Raw genomic sequence first — 20,052 nt, 5'->3', positions numbered from 1 at the left:
TATCTTAGCATGAAAATTTTTTATTATAAACATAGCGGAATTTTAAAAATGTCAACATTTATTATAATACAAATCTTTATGTTTTATACAATATGTTACAATATTAATAATGCATTTACAATAATGCTATGTTACATTTACGTTAATGTCTCCTTCTTTAACATGAGTCCAAATATAAATCTTTATCTTCTATGCATTTTACAATAATTTGGCACTTTCATAATACTGGTTTGTCGTGATGCTTGTAGTTATCTGAAAAAGTAACGTATGTCTTTATGAACGTAGCTTTATATGCTGTTTTGTAATAAACATAATAACGATTGTTTGTTGTAATACAAATTTTTGTATTTTATACAAAATGTTATAAAATTGATGATGCATTAACTATGGTGAATTTACATTGACATTACTTCTTGTTTTCATTGCATTTTCATAGATAAATCTTTCTCTTCTATATATTTTATAATCATTTGCACATTTTTATAATACTCGTTTGTTGAAATTTTTTCCGTCATCTGAAAAAGTAACAAAATAATAAGTAATTCAACATTTAACCCAATGATTATATTAATACAAATTCTATACACTGTTTTGTAATATTTATAAAAGTTACCATTAAAATTTTCATATTGAAGGTTTCATCAGAAGGAATTTTTGATATTTTTGAATTAAAAACACTCAGACATTTCATCAATACAATATCTCCATTGTAATCAGCAATTTCTTTATATAATTGAATACAGCAAGACTATTTATGAAAGAAAAGACACATGTATAAGTTGAACAAACATGAAGACATATATTTTCTATATTAATATTCACTTGTAGCATAGGATGCTGATGTTTATTAAGGTAAGGTTCTGCAATACTTAAAACATTCCATGTATCTTTTTCAAGAAAATTTAAATTCTTCACGGTTGCACCCAGTGTCGAAAGTAATTCTTTTTGTAATTTATATGTTTGCGTGAATTTATAAATATTTTCTGTACTTTTATTATAACTTTCCTTTGCTGATACATTTAAGAACTTTGAAAGTGCTGGTAAAACTTGCCTAAAAATAATTATTTTAACATAGAATGATTAACTGAGTATCGTTTCATGTCATGCGTTTTACTGTTTAAAACTACAATACCAGATATTTATTAAAATATTGCGTCTATCAAAATTTTATTTAAAATAAATAGTGTTTTCAAATTGGTTAATATAATGGGATTGACGATTATTATTTGTAGAATTGAAATTATTTTTCTGTAATAAAAATATGTGCAGAAAACTTACTTAAGAGTTCTAAATTTAATGAAATCTTTTGAAACATGACCAAGGACATTTAATAATTGCCATGCTCGATTAATTATTAATACATTTTCATCTTGAAACCGGTCTACCAATGGATGCCATAGCAAATGTACAACTGGCAATAATTGATTTTCCCATTCGGCTAAAATTTCGAGACCTTCTTGTAAAGTAGACAATGCAAGTAGCGATTTATCCACGTCCTTGGATGAAAGAAAATGTAAACAATGTTGCATCACATCTTTAATCATTTTTATATAAGGAGGTAGATTCTGATCTCCTTCTGTAAATCATATCAATCACACATCAATTCAATATTATGAATTTATTTAAATGAAATATTCGATTTTTACCTTCGTCCTCCGCCGTCATATTATCTTGATCATTTTCTTGTTCTAATATGTTTTCATCCAAATTGGTATTGCTAGGCGATTCCTCTATTTCTTCAATGATTTCTTTTTTCGTTTCACAATACTCTGATAGAGACTGAATAATTTTATCCGATTTAGTTTCGGGCTTTTCACTTTGTTTTTTCATTATTGTAGAACGTTGGGGTACGGTCAACTTTTTTATGCATAGTGAGAATGTGAAAAAAACTTTTAAAAACGCAAGGGAATTTTTCTTTTGGAAACTGTTATTCAATTGCAAAAAAACATCTTCAACAATTTCTTTTAAACAAGGTAATACATCTATAGTACTATACTTCATGACAATTCCGATAACGTCAAGTACACTAGGATTGCGTTCTACTCGACGCAACTTTACTGTTACATGGTATGAAAAATAGTCTACGTTTGTGCGTAATAGATCAGCCACTGTATCATGGTGTTGAGATTTTGCAATAATCTCAAGAGTCTGAGTTCCAACAAAACTAATCAAGCTATGTTTGCTACCTGTAAAATAAAAGGATTATGTTATTTAATTAGTTTATCATTGATTACTCTTACGTTGTACAAATAAAAGATTACCTGCTCTTTCAATAATTAAGTATAATGTTTTAAGAAGATATCTATCGTAATTTCGTTCTAAGTTTTGAGCAATTAGCCCAAATCCTTCTAATAATAAGCAACACTGTACTACATTAGCTTGAGCAATGCCCAATGGCGTGTTTTCAGAACATTCAATAGGCGGATTCCAATGTTCAGGAGTTATATATAAATTTATAACATCATTATAGATTGATAATAGTGAAGAATCTTTCGAAGGAACTATAATTTATAACCAACAGTTAGTAATATTATTTTATATCATTCTTGTAAAGGATTATTCTACATACCATTTATTATCCAATTTAGTAACAAGAACAATTCTTTCTTATGTTGTGGGATGTCAACTATAAGGCTACAAATGGTATCAACTAAAATTTTGAGATCCCCAAATTTTCCAAGGTATTGACATAGCACTATGACTTTTTCTTCGCAAGAGTTGTTCTGAATGAATTTAAATCTTCTCCATAAGTGCGACCCATAATAATAAGCTGGATCTTCTAAGTCTTTAACATTTGCAATTTGCAAAAGGGATATATTACTGCAGTCTATTTCTGATACATATACAAGTGCTAAGAGCAACCTTCTTATATGTGATGAAGACATCATGATGTAAGGTAATCTTTGTTCTCCAAGAAGTTTCAAATAACCCGCAATTTGATTTAAGCAAGATAACTGATCACTATCATCTAAGAAACAAATAGGACATAATTTACTTCTTCATTTAAAAAATATGTTAAAACCTACTTTATAACTTAACACCTTGCTGATCAGTTAGAAGTATATTCTTGTTCTCGAAGAGCTGATCACCAATGTGTTAATACAGTATGATCTATCTAGAATATGTGAACATAAAAGTAAAAATCGTACCAAACCTCCTGATAATCCTAGGTAATTTTGTAAGTAAATTATAAAAGCTTTCTTCCAATAATTCCACTAAAGGCTTCATATTCCTATTTTGCATATAGCTGACACTAATTACATTTAATGCTTTTTCAGCTTCATCTTGAATTTCTGGAAATTCATCTTCAGATAAAGATATTAGATACTCAATCAATAACATAACATTTGGTTTCATGTTTCTGTGTAGAAAGTTTATATTATTTCTTTTTAGAAATTTTGTATTAAACAATATGGATATAAAACAGCGCTATTCACCTAGGACATGTGGCGAGCAACAGAGAAATTGTGGCAATTAATTCCTTTCTGACTTTCCAGTGAGGATGCTTTGTCAACACATCTAGCTGTTGCACAAGTACATTAAGTTTTGTTGCACTAGCATTAAACCATTCTTTGCTTCTTACTGTACTTTCAAGATGTTTCTGTATTTCGCTCTTACTTATTATTTGTGGCAAACTCTTTGAAGAATTGGTAAACATGTCAATATGTGGTTTCATAAGAGTATCTAGTGATGGTGTATCATCTACCAGTTTATCTTTCATTATAAGTGAAATGACTCTACCCCAAGCCCTCAATGCTAACTAAAATTTGTTATAAATAAATATATAAATATACACTATTGTATAATAAATATATTACATAATATTAAAATTTGTCAAAGTTTGATTATCTTACCATTGTTAGTTTATGTCCTTGTATCTCACTACCTATAGCTATCTCTTGCAATCCGCTTGCAATACCAGGTAAAAATAGCATAATAATTTCTGCTACTTGATCCTGTAGAATAATGTCAGACCTGTCTGATTGATCATCAACTTGACATAGAGCCATTACTGTCTCCACCGCTTTCAATCTATAGAATCATAAGTCACGATTTTATTTTTTAATATATTTGTTACCGATGAAATGGAAATAAAAAATGTGATACCATTGATTACAATGTTGGAAAACATGAAAGGTTTGAATATTTACCTAAGCGAGTTTGATTTTTCTGCTCTGCCTATTGTTATAGATAATAATATTCCCTGACCTAGCTTTGAGGCATTTTTCCTTACATACAGAGATTCTATAACTTCTGTAAAACACGACTGTATCAAGGTTTTAATGCATGATAGTACAGCGTCTTTTAATTCTTCGTGACCTAAGATCACTAAATAAATTATATATATTAAATAATTTCATTTAAAATTGAAGACATAAATGCAATAAGGGTGTGAATTACCTTGAGCTTTTTTTTAATGTATTTTGTAACAATATATTAGGATGTATATTATTTTACTAACCATACAGTATTTTAAATGTTGCATTCTTGTAAAAAACAGTTTTTCACTCACGCCCTTCTTACAAATGCCTCAAGTATATTTTATTGTAGTGACTTTCTTTTTATATGAGATGATACATAGAGAGCTTCAAGTATTATTATATTTACCCATATTTGGTTGAGTTGGATCGTATATTTGTATCAAGAGACAGGAATATAGATTATTAAAATATTCCAATTTAGATATCTTCGCTCTTGATAGTATCGTTTGCATTGTTTTCACTAATTCTTCTTTTACATCCCTTCTGTAAAATTTAAAGTATTTTCTACAGTTAAAAAAAAAAGTAATTCACTACTTTTTATACTGCCAATTTTGACCACAGGTCAGATTATGTGTATTACATATATATTAAGTATAGCTAATTGGCTAATAAGTAACATTTTGTGACGAACAAGTACCATATCAAAGAGGTTAATGATGTAATTTCCATTAGTTAAGTAATGATATTTACCTCAACGATTCATTCGGCAAATGAGTAATTAGAGGAAATAAGATATATTCCAATAAATCTTGAATAACTTTATCGGAAATGTTTGTTAAAGCAATCGCAACATTGCGTGCGTTGTTTACATTTGGATTTTTCATCAAACAATCACAGAACGGCTTTAAAACCGTAAATGCTTCCTGTATATGATAGCGTTCCATTTTTATTCAATAACAAAAACAGAAAACACTAAAAAATGTTCACTAATTCAGTTGATACACCTGCATATTATACGTAAACAGTGATAGGCAGAATTAAAAAGCACTTCTGTTTACTAATTCACACGTCGCGCCGAGAAATGGTGCTTTACTGTGCTTTAGAACGGTACAGCAGGGGTCAGTGATGTAAGATTCGAGATTTTCTATCTCAGCACTGTCAGTAATAGAGAAACAAACTTCAACTTTTGAGAACATTACTTTATACAATAATAAATTCTGGTAAATTTAAGCTCGAAACACATGTCAGACTCGGGTAGAGCTATCAGCATGCTCCAAGGCCGTCCAAAGCCGAAATTTTTCGAGAGTTAAATGTCTTGGATCTTTTTTGAACGTAGAAAAGGACAGAAAATGAAAGATAGATAACGCAATGTGTAACGTTTTTATTTTCTATTTTCGTTCTGTACGACTTTTATCAATGGTGATGTTTTTTTCCGATTAAAATAAGACCAAACACGATATAATTTTTGTAAAATTACATTTATGAAAAATATATTTATATTTCTAATATATAATCTCTAATATGTAATATTAACTGAAATATTTTAATACATTATTAATTATGTAACTTTAATTACATGATATGAATGATAAAACAGGTGTAAAATATTGTTCTTTACAGTCAGAAATAACACATAGGGGCAGAAACATTAAGGGGTGGAAATTAGGGGAAATAAACTATCAACCCCCTACTCCCTTCTGGTGTCCTGTGTGAGCGTCAACGTGAATCCACGTCAAGTACCATTGAAGTAAAGTAACATCGAAAACAATGATCCTCTCATTGGACAGCGTATTATTAATAACTCATTAACGAAGCCGGCAAATGCATTTTCGCCAAGAAGAAAGTTACTTCAAATGACCTCAGGTTCCCCCTATTTCTGAATTGTTAGACATTTTTGGGACACATTGTATATCTAAAAGAAGCTATCCTCACAGACACACAAGACAATTACGAGAAATTAACACTGTCATTATGATAACAAAACAAAGAATAATAGACCCAAATTTTGTTTGCAATAAACTAATTAAAAGCCAATATACAAATTATCAACCATGTAGAAGGAATCGAAAAATGTTCAATTGCTATTAGGCTTCAGTGACCTAAAACTAGTTTTATAGAATAGTAAACTTATCTATGATATTAAATTTCCAATATTAGAAGAACAAGAATGGAAAATATATGTATAAACACTACGTAAGACTAAATAAGCATTTATATAATCCCTCACAGCACAGTGAGAGATTCAGAGCAAGAGAGTGGGTACAGAAAGACATACGGAGTGGTTTTCTTAGGCTTATTAGACACATGGGTGGTGGTACACTAAGTTTTCCTGATTCCTTATTCCGTTCGTAGGCCTCGACGGTGAAACAGACGTCGGCTCATCTACGAGAACCTTTCCTGTGGGTCCCGGTGATGAAACAGACATCGGCTCGTCCACACTCTCCCGTCATTGTGGGTCCCGACGGTGAAACAGACGTCGGCTCGTCCGCAATTCTTTTATTTCACATCTTTCTTATTCCGCTCGTAGGCCCCGACGGTGAAACCGACGTCGGCTCATCTACGAGTACCTTTCCTGTCCACGCATTTCTATCATTGTGGGTCCCGGCGATGAAACAGACGTCGGCTCGTCTGCAATTGTTTAATCCTTATACCCCTAATTCAACAAATTAACGAATCCTCGGTCACGCACAACTGCCTTAGCTCTCGGCTCGTAACACGAGAAATGAAGGATTCCTAAAGTCATTTACAGTAACTTTTTCGAGTCGAATAAACGTCAAAAGTCAAGCGACTACAACATGCAATGTAAGCAGATGGGATGCACGAATGAAAATTGGAAATTTCTTTCATTTTTCAGTATACTTTTGCATAAACATTAAGATTAAATCGAGGAGCTTCTTGAGTGTAATCAGATATCTTTTATTGATACCAAATGTTATGCAAAAAATATAATATTTTAAAGCAAGTCCAAATGATGTTGTGTTTAAGCTCATTTTCATCACGAAATGAAAGTTCTTCAAATTTCATATGAAAGTTTGTCAAAGTTAGACATATCCAATATCACAAATATAGCCTCACATTTAAAAAATTACGGTGGTAAGAATACGCGAAACTTAAAATCGAGGAACATTGTCTTAAAGTAGAGGTTTCCAGCTTTAATTTAAAAAGAGCAGTATAATTAAATCAATTTTTTTACTTATTTAAAAAATGAAGATGCAATAAAAGAAGAAAATGGGATAACTTTTGAATGCATGAGGATTTTAAGGAAACTGACCAAACATTCAATTATGGATATATTTTCAATAAAGGAATGTTATTTACTTTCAGATATATGTATATTCTACAAAAGACTTACTCATAAATTTGTTGAAAGCAGGTGGGTTTTATTATTTTTCATTGGAGAAATAAAAATAAATTTAAGCATTGACAAGCGTGTTGACATTTCTGTGGAAATTAATATTCTATTACATTATACAGATTGTATGAAATATAATAACAAATTTTGTATACCTGAATGAGTATTAAATTGTATGTCAAAATAAAATTGAATATTTATATACATATTGCCATAAAAATTATACAAATGTAAAAAAAACAGTAAATACAATGTTTAATAACTCTTAAGGTGACTAGACTACAACATTAAAAGAAATTATATGTTTAATTTATGTATGACCTACATAGGATTATACATGTATGATTTTTTCCTTATTTGAGTTTCTTCCTCATATACATACATTTTATTTGATTTCTATTACATACATATCTCCTGCTTTTGTCTCTTTTTAATTTTCTAACTACTCTTCGTATTTGTGTGTACATTACTCTGACTGATTTCCATAAATTTTACATGTAAGTAATCAAAATTGGTTTATAAGTATCTCTAATCATTTTTTATGCTACTTTCTTCCCTTTTATATTATTTATAATATATTATTCAATACTTAGTTTAGTCTTACCGTCTATTTGATTTCTGGTTTCTTTTCATAAGTTATTAAACTATGTTTTTGTTTTACATAAATTACACAGTTAAGCAGTTGTAACTTATTTGATGTTGAAACAATCTGTTAGTGTCACATAAATTTCGAAATTCCTTAAAAAATTGTAATGTTATAATTATTAGAATACCAAAATCATAATGTATTTTGTATATTCCCTTTTGTTTGTAATTTAATTAAAAAAAAAATGAATTGATTTGTTTAAACGATAAAAACTCTTAAGCTTTAACAGTGATGGTTAATAACAAAAGCTACACAATGACTTTGATACATCTTGTCCGTTAAAAATTGGCGTTCTAATTTAACAATTCTAATTTTTTCAAACATAAGCACATATTGTGTACGTTACATACAAATAACCGATATTTTGCATACATTTTCTACCAAGTGATCACTTTCGTGTACGCAAGTGTGCCAATAATATTTTATAAAACAAAATCTGAGCAACACTTACTAATTAAGACTTGGAATTTGCCCAATATCCCATTGAACTTCAATTCTCGGCCATTTTGTTTGTAGCACTGTCTGCATAGGATTACTTTCCAAAATACCTTTTATGGTACACTCTAATAAAACTGCTTGTCCCTTACGATATATAACTTTGCTTTCTTCATTACTACGCCGAAGACCATTGTAATGATATAAGGGAAATATATCAGGACAATTTTGTGATTCTTCAGGGAAGAATTCATCCATAAAAGAAGAACGCAAAATAATTCCTAAATTTTCACTATCCAGCTTCTTCTTCATTATGTGAACACTGCAAATGAAATAAATTATACGTTATAAATATTATTTTTAATTAAAACAATCTGTAGATAGTGCACCATTTATAAATATTATATGCACAGTTTTTAATTTTCACTCATAAACACTCCAAACATAACTCAATTTGGTCAAAAGGCACATTTCACCATCTTATCGAGTTACAACTTTTGATGACCAAGTTTTCCCCTTTGCAACAATCTCCTAAAACTCGCTATAAAATTATTTTTATCATTTTGTTGAAATAAAAATCAATTTTATAGTAATATTAGATACACAGGGATTTTATACGACCGAACTAATTCCCCTTCCATGTTTTATAAAACAATTAAACGAAAATCAGAACTTGTTTTTGAAAACATTTTTTAAATGCTAAAACTGTTTAATCATGTTTAGCTGTTTAAATTTTGTGAATTGTATAAAGCAGGGCTTCTTAAACTATGGGTCGCGACCCCAAATGGGGTCGCGTAGCAAAATTCTGCGGACGCGAAAGATTTTAATGTCAAATATTTATATATACCATTTTATAACATCACTAGAGTTGGCGGAATACAGTGGACTTGCAGCGTCCAGACACGCGCATTTGTTGAAGGTTTTGAGCTATCTAATTTATTTTTCTTTTATATTTGTATGGGGTCGTCAAGAAACTCGCAATCATAAATGGGGTCGTGAATGACAAAAGTTTAAGAAGCCCTGGTATAAAGCAATGAAATGTAGCAGTATAGTTTGCATATGTAATATTTGTTTTACTTTTGAAGACTGAATTTCTTATGACATAAGACTAAGAATATGAGTATACAAAAATGTAAAATAGGTATCGAACAGCATAAGTAATAAACTCCTTCTTTATCAATATTTATGACATTACACATTATTCTTATACATTAGTGTAGCTATTTAGAAATTTTATAAAGATACTTTTTTTCTTAGTATTCCTTAGATTAATTTCAACACTAACATTCGTTTTATAAACCAACACTGTTTAATGTTGGATTAAAATCATGCATAGTATGTAGGCGCATATGTAATATGAAGTACACTACATGCACAATACTTACTATTCTGCATCTGCCACTAATCCAAGCTCAGCAAGAACATCTTGTAATAAATTGTCACGGATAAAGTTGTTTCCTTCATGATCAAATTTTCTAAATACTCTTTTTGCATGTTCTGCAGGAGTGTCAGGACTCACTAACCTCTTTTCGGTAGAGAAAAGTACAGTTAAATGTGTCTCTGAACCCAACACCCAAATAGAATTGGATGGAGATTTCAAAAATGTACCCACTTCACAATAACGAAGATGCTCGAGGAGGGCGAGAAATCCTATTTGGTTCTGCTTGTCGATGCCTCGCAATTCTGAAAATGGTAAATAAACGATAGCTTTTACATGTAGATTATTTAATTAAATAGTTTTTGATCAATATTACTGGTTCCCGAAAAAAGATAACTCATGTTATAACAGCTATCCATCCTATGCCTATTAATTCAGGCTTACAACACAGGAGTGAAAATGTACTGCTATTTTTATTTCAACTGTTCCCTTTCAAAAAATATACTACAGCTGATAAAATACAGTACAATATTTTTCAAGAAATGCAAGCAATCGGATCATTAGTTAAAGCATTAGTTAATAATTTCTGTGTTTAATATCTGGAAAAATATTAAATACATTCTATCATTAGTTAATATCCATATTTAGAAGATGAAAGGATTACAATTTTCTCATGAAATAAAAAACATTTAACAAATAGATACCATTAAATTTGTCTTTTTATGAACTGTAGCAGTGCAGTAATAAAAACATATTGACGAATTGAAAGAAAAGATCTTATTCTATATTCTACTTTACACCCATTAAAATATTTTCCCGTTTACGTCGTTTATTCTTTCTAACTTCTATTCTGTACCATAAAAAGCAACTGAGATATGTTATCTATTCAAATTAAGTGAAATACCTTGCATATATTTTCGTTAAATAAAGAATAATTGTCTATATTTTTAGAATCGTAGCAAAAATTTCGGCTATCTAGATTAAAATATTCTGTATTAAAATTTATTCCTTTTCACAAAAATTCTGTGCATTTTGCATATTTGGAATAAAAGTGACACGATGAAAAAAAAAATATTTTGCAGCAGAAAACGAAAACTTAACAAGAGAGATATTATTCAAGAAGAGATATTCCTTATGAAACAGATTGAAGCATATGCATTTATAATTATAGTCAGGACAAAATTCAAAATAAGGTAATTGATCAGAAAATATTTGCACAGTAACGATTAAGAAACTGTGTATGTTTTAGTTATGTCACTTTTTTTACAAATATATGCCATGCGCCAACTTATTTCAATATAGACTCCATTCTAAAATAGTGTAATAAAAATTATACACTGCGAAATAAAAAATATGTGATGTGATGAAATTTCTTGTTACATTAGAGTATTTCTATTCTCTTCTTAACAAATTTATACATGTTTTTGTCCATTAAATATAGAAAACTCATTTCATGTTCTTAAAATTTATAAGAAATTTAAGAATTAACGTAACCCTTTCTAGAAAAGTAGAGAGTAGATAGATTCCAAATTTTGATACTGTAGGTGTACATTTAAAACTGCTATAAAACAATTTTGAACGAGTCGAAGTCTATCTGACCATTACCTTTTTACAAAATTTCATCAAAATCGATGTATAACACTACAAGTGTTCTGAGTATTCCCTTTATGAATGTAATTCCTGCAGATTAGACAAAGGAAAATAATTTAAATATCATGTAAAATACAAGTCTTTCTTATAAAGAATAAATTTTGTATAATATATTACACAAAATATGGGTATTATGTGCTCCTACATTTCATTGAATCTTGTATGATTTCATAAACTAAAAATATCAACTTTTCATAGTCAAATGTATTGACCGAATTTTATTGGGCTACTGAAAAATTGCCTACTGCTTTTTCAGAAAGAAAAAACGCAGTGTTATTAAATCCTCATATTTATCTATTTTTTTAGATATAAAAATTGTTATCACAATGATGGTTTGAATATAAAGTAATTCGTTTAATTAGAAGAATTAATCATTAATGTACTTGCTATTATGAAACTAAATGATATTGTTAAATAAAGATAATATTTTATTATCACATCTATTACTTTAGTAATAAGTAACTAACACGTTGATTGTCATGATGAGACTGACAATCATATTCAGTTGGTTCTTTAATTTTTAGCAAAACCTTTAGTTACAAAAGACTTAACATGTTAATTTAAAAGCTAGTTCAATCAATTAACCCCTTAACGTGCACGCTAAACTGGCCAAACTGTGCACACTCGAGATAATTCGAGTGGCGTTGTACTTTATATAATTTTAATATATTTTAATTATTATAATAATTTTATAAATACTAGTATTGTTATTATTTATGTTTTAAAAGTATAAATAAATATTTTTACTTATAATAATGTTTTTTCCCTGAAATGGAAATTCGGAAAGAAAGATAAAAAAGTCGATGTGCATGTAATATTACAATATTCGACTATTTTCTGCAATGTGGATCAAAATCCAAAATTGCAATAAAAATTTTGATTATTTTTGTAATTTTCTTGCCAAGACAACGTTTTAAATTGTGTTTTTTTACATTAAAAAAAATTGATTCTTTTTGGCCAGTCTTTTTAAAAAAAACTGTGCATTAAGGGATTAATCAACATGTTAATTTAGGTACAGCATAAAATAGATTTCTTACTGAGGTCTGCAATAGTTTGATCATAATCCCATACATGGCTGACTGCCCTCCCAGTGAGCATCAAATTTATAAGGCTTTGACTTCCATAACCATAAATTGGATCAATCATTGATTCTAAAGGGTCTGACATTTCAACATGAATTTCTGGCACACCTTTTGTAACAATTACACTATAGAGAAGTAGTAAGACACCATATCGTCGTTTTAATGTGTCCAGCCTCTCTATAAGGAATTCCTCGACCTGTCCTGGAAAATTCGTTGTAAATAACCTAGAAATAATGTATCAATTGTAAAATTTGCAATATTATTGATACACATTTATAAATCGATTCAAATAATTGTTAAATAACCATTGTATAGATTAGATCACCAAACAATTTCAGCTGAAATATGTCCATTGTTTTTAATGATATGGAACATTAAGAAAATAACACAATATCTGTTTTAGTAAGATTGGATATAAATGTATACAATTGAATACTTAAGAACATTGTTCGTAAATCCAATATTGATGTTTAAACAAAATCTATTCATTACAATCATAATAAATCGTCCAATGGATGAAAACACAATTAAATGTTTAACAATGATTAAAGCTGGTTACCAAATCAATCAAATATATCTCTGGAACATTATTATATTTGCTTTTCCAAGAATAGTAGAAGTAATGTAATTACCTTAAATGAGAATGAAATTCGTCAGAATTTACATCCTTATGTTCTTTGTCTGTTTCCATAGGTAACATTTTTTCACTCATTTGGTCATTTGTTTTCCTATCTGAATTTATTCCTTCCTCTTCGTTATGAATTTCAGACGAATTTTCAAATAATCTACAGTTCTCTTCATTCTCTTCATTTGGAAATTTACAATGCATGTATACAATAGAAAATTTTGGAACAGTATTCCCTGCAGCTTGCTTTAGAATTTCGACAGCTGCTCGGACAAGGAGTTGGTAACATTTTTGAGAACTTATATTTCTCCAAGTAGAGATATCGGCTTCAGATAGCAACTGTTTTAAGATGAATGCTTGAACAGGAGCTATTACTGCACAAGGTCCTCCTTCTGCTTGTATCAACGCAGTGGGTTCATCTGGACTAAAATAAAACCCTGAAAAAATTGATATAAATTTTAATAATATTCTTCTTATAGTAATCTTCCTTATTTTTAATTTAGTAACATATACATTAGATTTTATTTTATTACACAAACACTCACGTGTACACGCACACATGTATGATATAAATGGAATTTTTGTTGTGACAATTGTATCATTAAATTAACTATTCCATGCATAATAGACAATATTAATAAAATAAAACTATAATATATTTCTTGTTATATCATATTTTTATATGTAAAGCTATTAAAATTCAAAGCAGGAGTAATAATATAGAAGTTTAATATAGAAATAACAGTTTAATGTAAATACAAAATGGTCGAATAAATTAAAAATTAATATTACAAAAGATAAATATAATAATAATAATAACAACTACAACAACAACAACAAAGTTTATTTTCAGTAATAAAAAACAGTTGATATACAATAATCTTTTCCTATATTTTTGAATTCATCATATCCTTCCATGTACACATACTCATTCATTCCTTTTAATTGTAATTTATCAAATCTGTTCATTTTTTATTAAATAATCTCGGTATCTATTTGTTCCTTTCAACCTATCGTCTTTCTATTGATTCAAAATTTCATCCATTACACCACACTATTTATTTCTTTCCTCATTGATTACTTCTCTTATTTTTATTCCACTCTCTAGATAAGAGACATTTCTTACTTGATATTCTAAACTTTCAAATATTTCACTGCAAAGCATATCTTTCTACTGATTTGAACCTCTTTTAATTTAAGTTTCTTAGCTTATTATATTGCAAATACAGCTTAGTATTTCTATCTTTTGTTTTCAACCTTTCTGTGGTATTTACCCCAATTTTCTATTTTTGCTGTTCCCTTATTTTACTGAACTTATACCTTTCCAGGTCATTTTATTTTGCTACGATACTCCCTCTATTTATCTTTCATATCTCCTTTATACATTTCTTTCAACTTTCCATTCTTCATACTTTTCTTCCATTCAACTTTTTTTCCCCCTTTTCTTTAAATTTCGACACTTTCAGATAGATGTAGTATTTTTTATTATAATCCAATCTATATTCTTCTATGCTTTTTATTGTATGCAATAAAAATGATTATTTTAACCTCGGAGTAGTGATATACATCTGAGTCTTAAAATTAGCGGTGACGTATATCAAATGAACTTCTAATACTAGTGGTGACGTATGTCAAATTAACTATGCATCTCTACAGTAGCAATGACTTAGCAACAAATTGACTTTGTTTCAATAATGATCCAAAGTTAAATTCCCTGTGTCAATTAAATGGTAATTTGACATCAAATTGATTTTATATGGAATCACCATTATTCATACAAAGTTAATTTGACATCAAATCATCTTTATCGATATTGAGTCAATTTGATGTCTCATTATTAATAATGATATTAACACAATGGTTGCCACTTGAAGGTTAATGAACAATAGAAATATTTAATAGTCATGTAGCAATGTTTTTTCGCCTCTATATGCAATATGTCTTATCTTAAAATCATACAATTAATATTAATATTTCACTTCTGTAAAAAAATTAGTTTCCAGTTAGAAAAAAAATTTGTCAACTGATATAGATTTTATTGAATATAATCAAATAACTCCTAACTACTGACTGACAGTGCAAGTATTTATAATTAATTCGTCCATTGTTTTAATTAACGAATAAATTAAGATAAGTAATGACGAATTGTCAATTATATTTCATTGAATTAGAATAATAAAAGTATTATTGAAAAGACAGGGTAAACTGTGGAATGACTGTAAAATATGTAACAATAGACTTACCTTGAGCCCATCGTTTAAAAACATCTTCTTTAACGTTACTACCCCAAAGAAGTGTTTTAATGGAACGTATAACTTCTTCATCGTAACGGGTAACATTTTCAGCCATCCTCCACGTTTTGATAAATCAACAAAACATAAAAATTTGTCACAAATATATAATTTATTTCAACGTAATCGTACTATCATTTTCAGAACTATAACAAATTTGATAATTTATATGTATAAGACTTTAAATATTTTAACTATCCTTGTATAACCTATTTCACAAATGAGATAAATACCAAGAACGTCGCCATTTTGAATAAGACCACAGTTCATGAAAATTTTAGTTTACCGTCATATTGTACTCACAGAGGCCGCGAGTATATAAGTTCTACTCTTGCACATCTTCAGGCCGCAGCTCGAACCGTTAACGAGGGTTGATAAAGAAATTTTCTTTGCTCTGATTCGTTGGTAGCAGTGAGCATTGCTACCCTTAGAATCGAAGAGGAAGAGAAAAAACAGCGGGGGAGTAAAAGAGCATGAAATCGGCACAACACATATGGAGCAAGTCACACTGACGGACACTGTAGAATTTTCGAAAACGTATTTGCGAAGTCCATTTTCACATCTATTCAGTATTTCAAAAATCCACTTTACATCAACAATACTTCACAGCCATTAGCTCTATGTAATTATCGATTGCCAATTAGTTATATAACGATTGGAAGTTTTTTCCAATTTACAATTGATTGGAAATCGAAAATTACATCGATTGCCCGAGTTTTACTACGTGGAGGTTGTTGTAAAAGGACACTTGAAATGGAGTTAGAAAGAAATCAGAATTCATTATGGTTTCCTTGCTTACAACGAAAGGTTTTGCTTATTTACTAAAGCTTTAACAAATAACTTAATAACTGACGCAACGCCTTAATAACTAACACAACGTTTTAATAAATAACATTTTTATATTGTTGGTTAAATTTTTCGCATTATTTCATCGTCATTGTTTCCTTTTCGTTTGCTAAAAGTTTCTTTCAAATTATAACTATGTATTTGAAATCGAAACTCATTGCCACATCAATTTATTTGTTTTATTTAATAAATTTAATTAAAGTTACATTTAATTAATTTATTTGAATTTCACAGTACGTATGCAAGCCGGTTATGTTATATAAACCCTCGCATTTCTCAGTATGTCAAAACTGAAAATCCGGAACTTAGGCTCCGCGACACTACACATGAACAATTGTAAGAGTTCTTTTTCTTGTAATCTATTTTATATTTTGTATTGGAATTTAGAATTCGATTTATTTCAATTTACGCCCTCTTAGCGATACCAAAATGGTGTACCGAGGATAATTAACAATCCCAATAATTATCTTCACGTAGGCCCACGTTTTCCTGTTTTTGTAGGTCTTGAGGGTGAAATAAACGTCGGTTCGTCCACAAGCAACCTTCCTGTGGGTCTCGGTGGTGAAACAAACAATCAAACGTGTCTACAACTAACAAAACTCTTATATCCCCAACCAACAAAACGAATCCTCGGTTATGTACAACTGCCTTAGTCCTCGGTCCGTACCAATGATGTAAAGTACGTCGTGGTTGGTATCATTTTAAATGAAAGAATCTGATAAATATACTAACAACATTTTCATCTATAAAAAATTAAGTTCAAAAGAAAAAGTTCAGTCATTCGTTCTTATTACAGCATTGCAATGTATTCATAGTAATGTACATCAGCATGCTAGCCGCTGCCCTCGAAGAATCGTGTCTTGTCCATGCTAAACGAACACTTTCGATTACGACTTCGAGACATTCAGCGAGACATTACTGTATTCGTATATTCCAATGTGTAAGATGGATGGCAAATGACAGATGATTGAATCGGCAAACTGGTTTTAGTGATTAAACCAAAAGGTTCTATGACAGTGTTCGTCCTACTGCACTAATCCAATATACGTTATAAAGTACAGTTCGATTTCTTTCTAGTTTTTTTTTAAATTTAAACTTGGTTTTCTCCACTGCGTTTTAATTAAAGTATTTTAATCTTTTCATCCTTGTTTAACGTTTTTCCTCGTCCTATAGTTCAATTTTGAGTTCAGTAATATTCAAGCATTTAAAGAAAAGATATGTTGGCTAGGGTGTCGCGTGTCGCTCAATTAGAGGAGAAATGACATGTGCCCATAATTATGAAAGTGGTCTAAGTCATATATTTCTTGTTTCGAGATATTTAATGAATCGCATTAGAATAAATTAAAAAATATTTGTACATTATGCGATCTTTTTATTTACAATTTTATTAGTCTTGAATAATGGAAATTTATTATGAATATGAAATTTTGTGTGAATTTCATACGAAAATGTTGTTTTTAAAGTTTGAATTGACTTAGACCATTTTAAAAATTAATTGAATGTTCTATAAATGACATAAAGCAATAACGAACTATGAGTTTTATTTGAAACAATAACTTTAATGAAATAATTCGTGCACATTTATTAATGATACTAAAAAAGTAATGCATTTTCATCATTTCGAGTTTTTAAGATTTTTAAAATGTTCCTGAAAAACTGGAGAAATGTATGGTAGCAAACACATAATATCTTTATGTTTTTCTCCTGATACTGGTTTAGTGGTGGTGTATAAAGGAAGTAGCTTAATATTTCCGTATATTTTGGGACTTCCTCTTTTAGGTGAAAGATCCAAAGCGTGGAATTCAGGAGCATCTAAAGAAGTTTTTTATAGAACATTTTATATGGTTCATTTTTCACGAATCTCTTCCATTGTATTCGCAGCCAAGAGACAGATTCGCCCGCGGTATTTTTTCCTCTTCTTGTTGTTCACTCTTCTAGTGATTTCGTTGAAATAAAATCCGTCTGCGACATTTGTTTTATCGAAAATGTATTTCTTCTTCTACACTTTTCTATCAGTTCATAATAGTGCTCAGGGTTGTATAAGTAATTTGCTTTTTTATTTTCATTTCTATCAACACAAAACCACGGTCATTCGGTAGAAAGGACCAAGTTATGTTTATATAATTTCCTTAAATTTTTGATTTAGACCACTTTCATAATTAACACTAAATGAATTCCATATAATGTTGAAATTACAACTACCATCTAACGGTTCATTTTTGACGATATCGTAAAAATTACATTGAATAAATTTAGTTTAAAATAATGTGGTGTAAAATAACTGATAGACTCATTTTTTTTAAATTTTGACTTAGACCACTTTCATAATTATGGGCACACATTATTTAAATATTGTTAATCTTTATAAATGTGTAAAATTTTAACCGGAGTACGATTTAAGAAACTAGTACGATATTGGTAAATTTCCCCTACTTTGCGCGAGTCGCTACCTTGTCTCATGATACTCCAATGAAGAATGATTCTATTTTTTAATTGACGTTTGAATGACGTAGATGAAAACCTTATAATAATAAAGTTATTATGTTCATGCTGTTGGTAACCGATATTTCAAATAATGTTCATTACGTTTTGGAGTCCGTACATCAAGCTATCATTTGTTGTCGAAGTAAGTATTTATTTGAAACTTTTAACAAATATTGATGTCTAACAAGTATGAATCAGTTGTGCATAATTGAAAAATGAGAATTCAGGGATGTTTCGTGATTGTTCCACGGAAAGAAGGAACACATCAAACACTACTTGGAACAGAGTATTTGATAATTATCGTAAACTATTATTGTTATTTATTTACTATTATCAGCAGTCAAAATTTCTCAATTCGCCCTGCAAGTCAAACTGATTATTCCTGTGACGAGAAAACCATCCACATTAATTCATTTAATTTGATACTGTATAATTCAATATATATATATATATATATATATATATATATATATATATATATTTATTCTCTAGGACAAATTAACCGGAAAACATAAGCGTTAAACCCATACTATTTATCAAGAGGCGTCAAGAATTTTGCACTCACCTAATATTTTGTGCACTGTTTACTATGTGTTAGTTAATAGTTTCTTCGATAATAGACGCCGACGCATTTTCGTAGTGTTGATGTTGCAATAACGCTGGTACGTCACTTGTGCGACAACCGTTGTTAGTTTGTCTCGTTGCACTGCCAAACGGTCAACGACCGACTGGAAACATCGCGTGTCGATGTTAGTCTGTACATATGCTGTGCACTTGCGTGTGCGATGATCGCTTCTTCCTCTAGCCAGTTTTCTTATAATTTGCGTTTGTCTTCGTTTCAGCTACAAAGCTATTGATCACGATCGAGATTCATAAAGGGCTTGAAAGTGCTCGCGCGAGCATCATGCATAACTCACGAATCCCATCGATTCTGCCTCGACTAAAAAAACCGCAATATCCAGGCATTTATGCATGAATCGTAATAGGTTCCTTTCTTCTTTTTACGGAATGAACTTGCACGGACGAATGACGACGCACACGTAGTAATAAGAGTGATTACC

General features: G+C 29.7%; 2 protein-coding genes across 7 annotated transcripts; both read right to left on the bottom strand.

Moving 5' to 3' along the window:
• Positions 1-27: 27 nt before the first annotated feature.
• Tti1 (Telo2 interacting protein 1) lies at positions 28-8,783 on the bottom strand. Of its 5 annotated transcripts, none has more exons than XM_078185732.1 (14): positions 8,652-8,783; positions 4,953-5,125; positions 4,609-4,745; positions 4,152-4,329; positions 3,855-4,032; positions 3,438-3,760; positions 3,150-3,361; positions 2,570-2,968; positions 2,262-2,501; positions 1,647-2,186; positions 1,279-1,576; positions 823-1,051; positions 614-748; positions 28-515 (listed from the first exon to the last, which is right to left on the bottom strand). In XM_078185732.1, exons 2-14 carry the CDS (start codon positions 5,084-5,086, stop codon positions 420-422), a joined length of 3,099 nt encoding a protein of 1,032 aa, XP_078041858.1. In that variant the 5' UTR covers positions 5,087-5,125; positions 8,652-8,783; the 3' UTR covers positions 28-419. The 5 variants fall into 5 exon arrangements, with proteins under 5 accessions (XP_078041858.1, XP_078041856.1, XP_078041857.1 ...); XM_078185730.1 differs by lacking the exon at positions 8,652-8,783 and having other exon boundaries at positions 28-252; positions 400-515; positions 4,953-6,827; XM_078185731.1 differs by lacking the exon at positions 8,652-8,783 and having other exon boundaries at positions 28-252; positions 411-515; positions 4,953-6,827.
• Positions 6,870-19,418, bottom strand: LOC144472548 (ubiquitin carboxyl-terminal hydrolase MINDY-3 homolog). Of its 2 annotated transcripts, none has more exons than XM_078185742.1 (5): positions 14,691-14,935; positions 13,378-13,807; positions 12,701-12,969; positions 10,021-10,318; positions 6,870-8,957 (listed from the first exon to the last, which is right to left on the bottom strand). In XM_078185742.1, the coding sequence occupies exons 1-5, from the start codon at positions 14,701-14,703 to the stop codon at positions 8,651-8,653; spliced, it is 1,317 nt and encodes a 438-aa protein (XP_078041868.1). In that variant the 5' UTR covers positions 14,704-14,935; the 3' UTR covers positions 6,870-8,650. The 2 variants fall into 2 exon arrangements, with proteins under 2 accessions (XP_078041868.1, XP_078041867.1); XM_078185741.1 differs by lacking the exon at positions 14,691-14,935 and adding an exon at positions 15,614-19,418 and having other exon boundaries at positions 6,871-8,957.
• Between the last annotated feature and the right edge of the window lie 634 nt (positions 19,419-20,052).

This window comes from Augochlora pura, chromosome 7 (assembly GCF_028453695.1).
Source record: "Augochlora pura isolate Apur16 chromosome 7, APUR_v2.2.1, whole genome shotgun sequence".
Classification (NCBI taxonomy): Eukaryota; Metazoa; Arthropoda; class Insecta; order Hymenoptera; family Halictidae; genus Augochlora; species Augochlora pura.
Note: the sequence above shows the minus strand (reverse complement) of the source record. Positions and strands in the feature narration are given on the sequence as shown.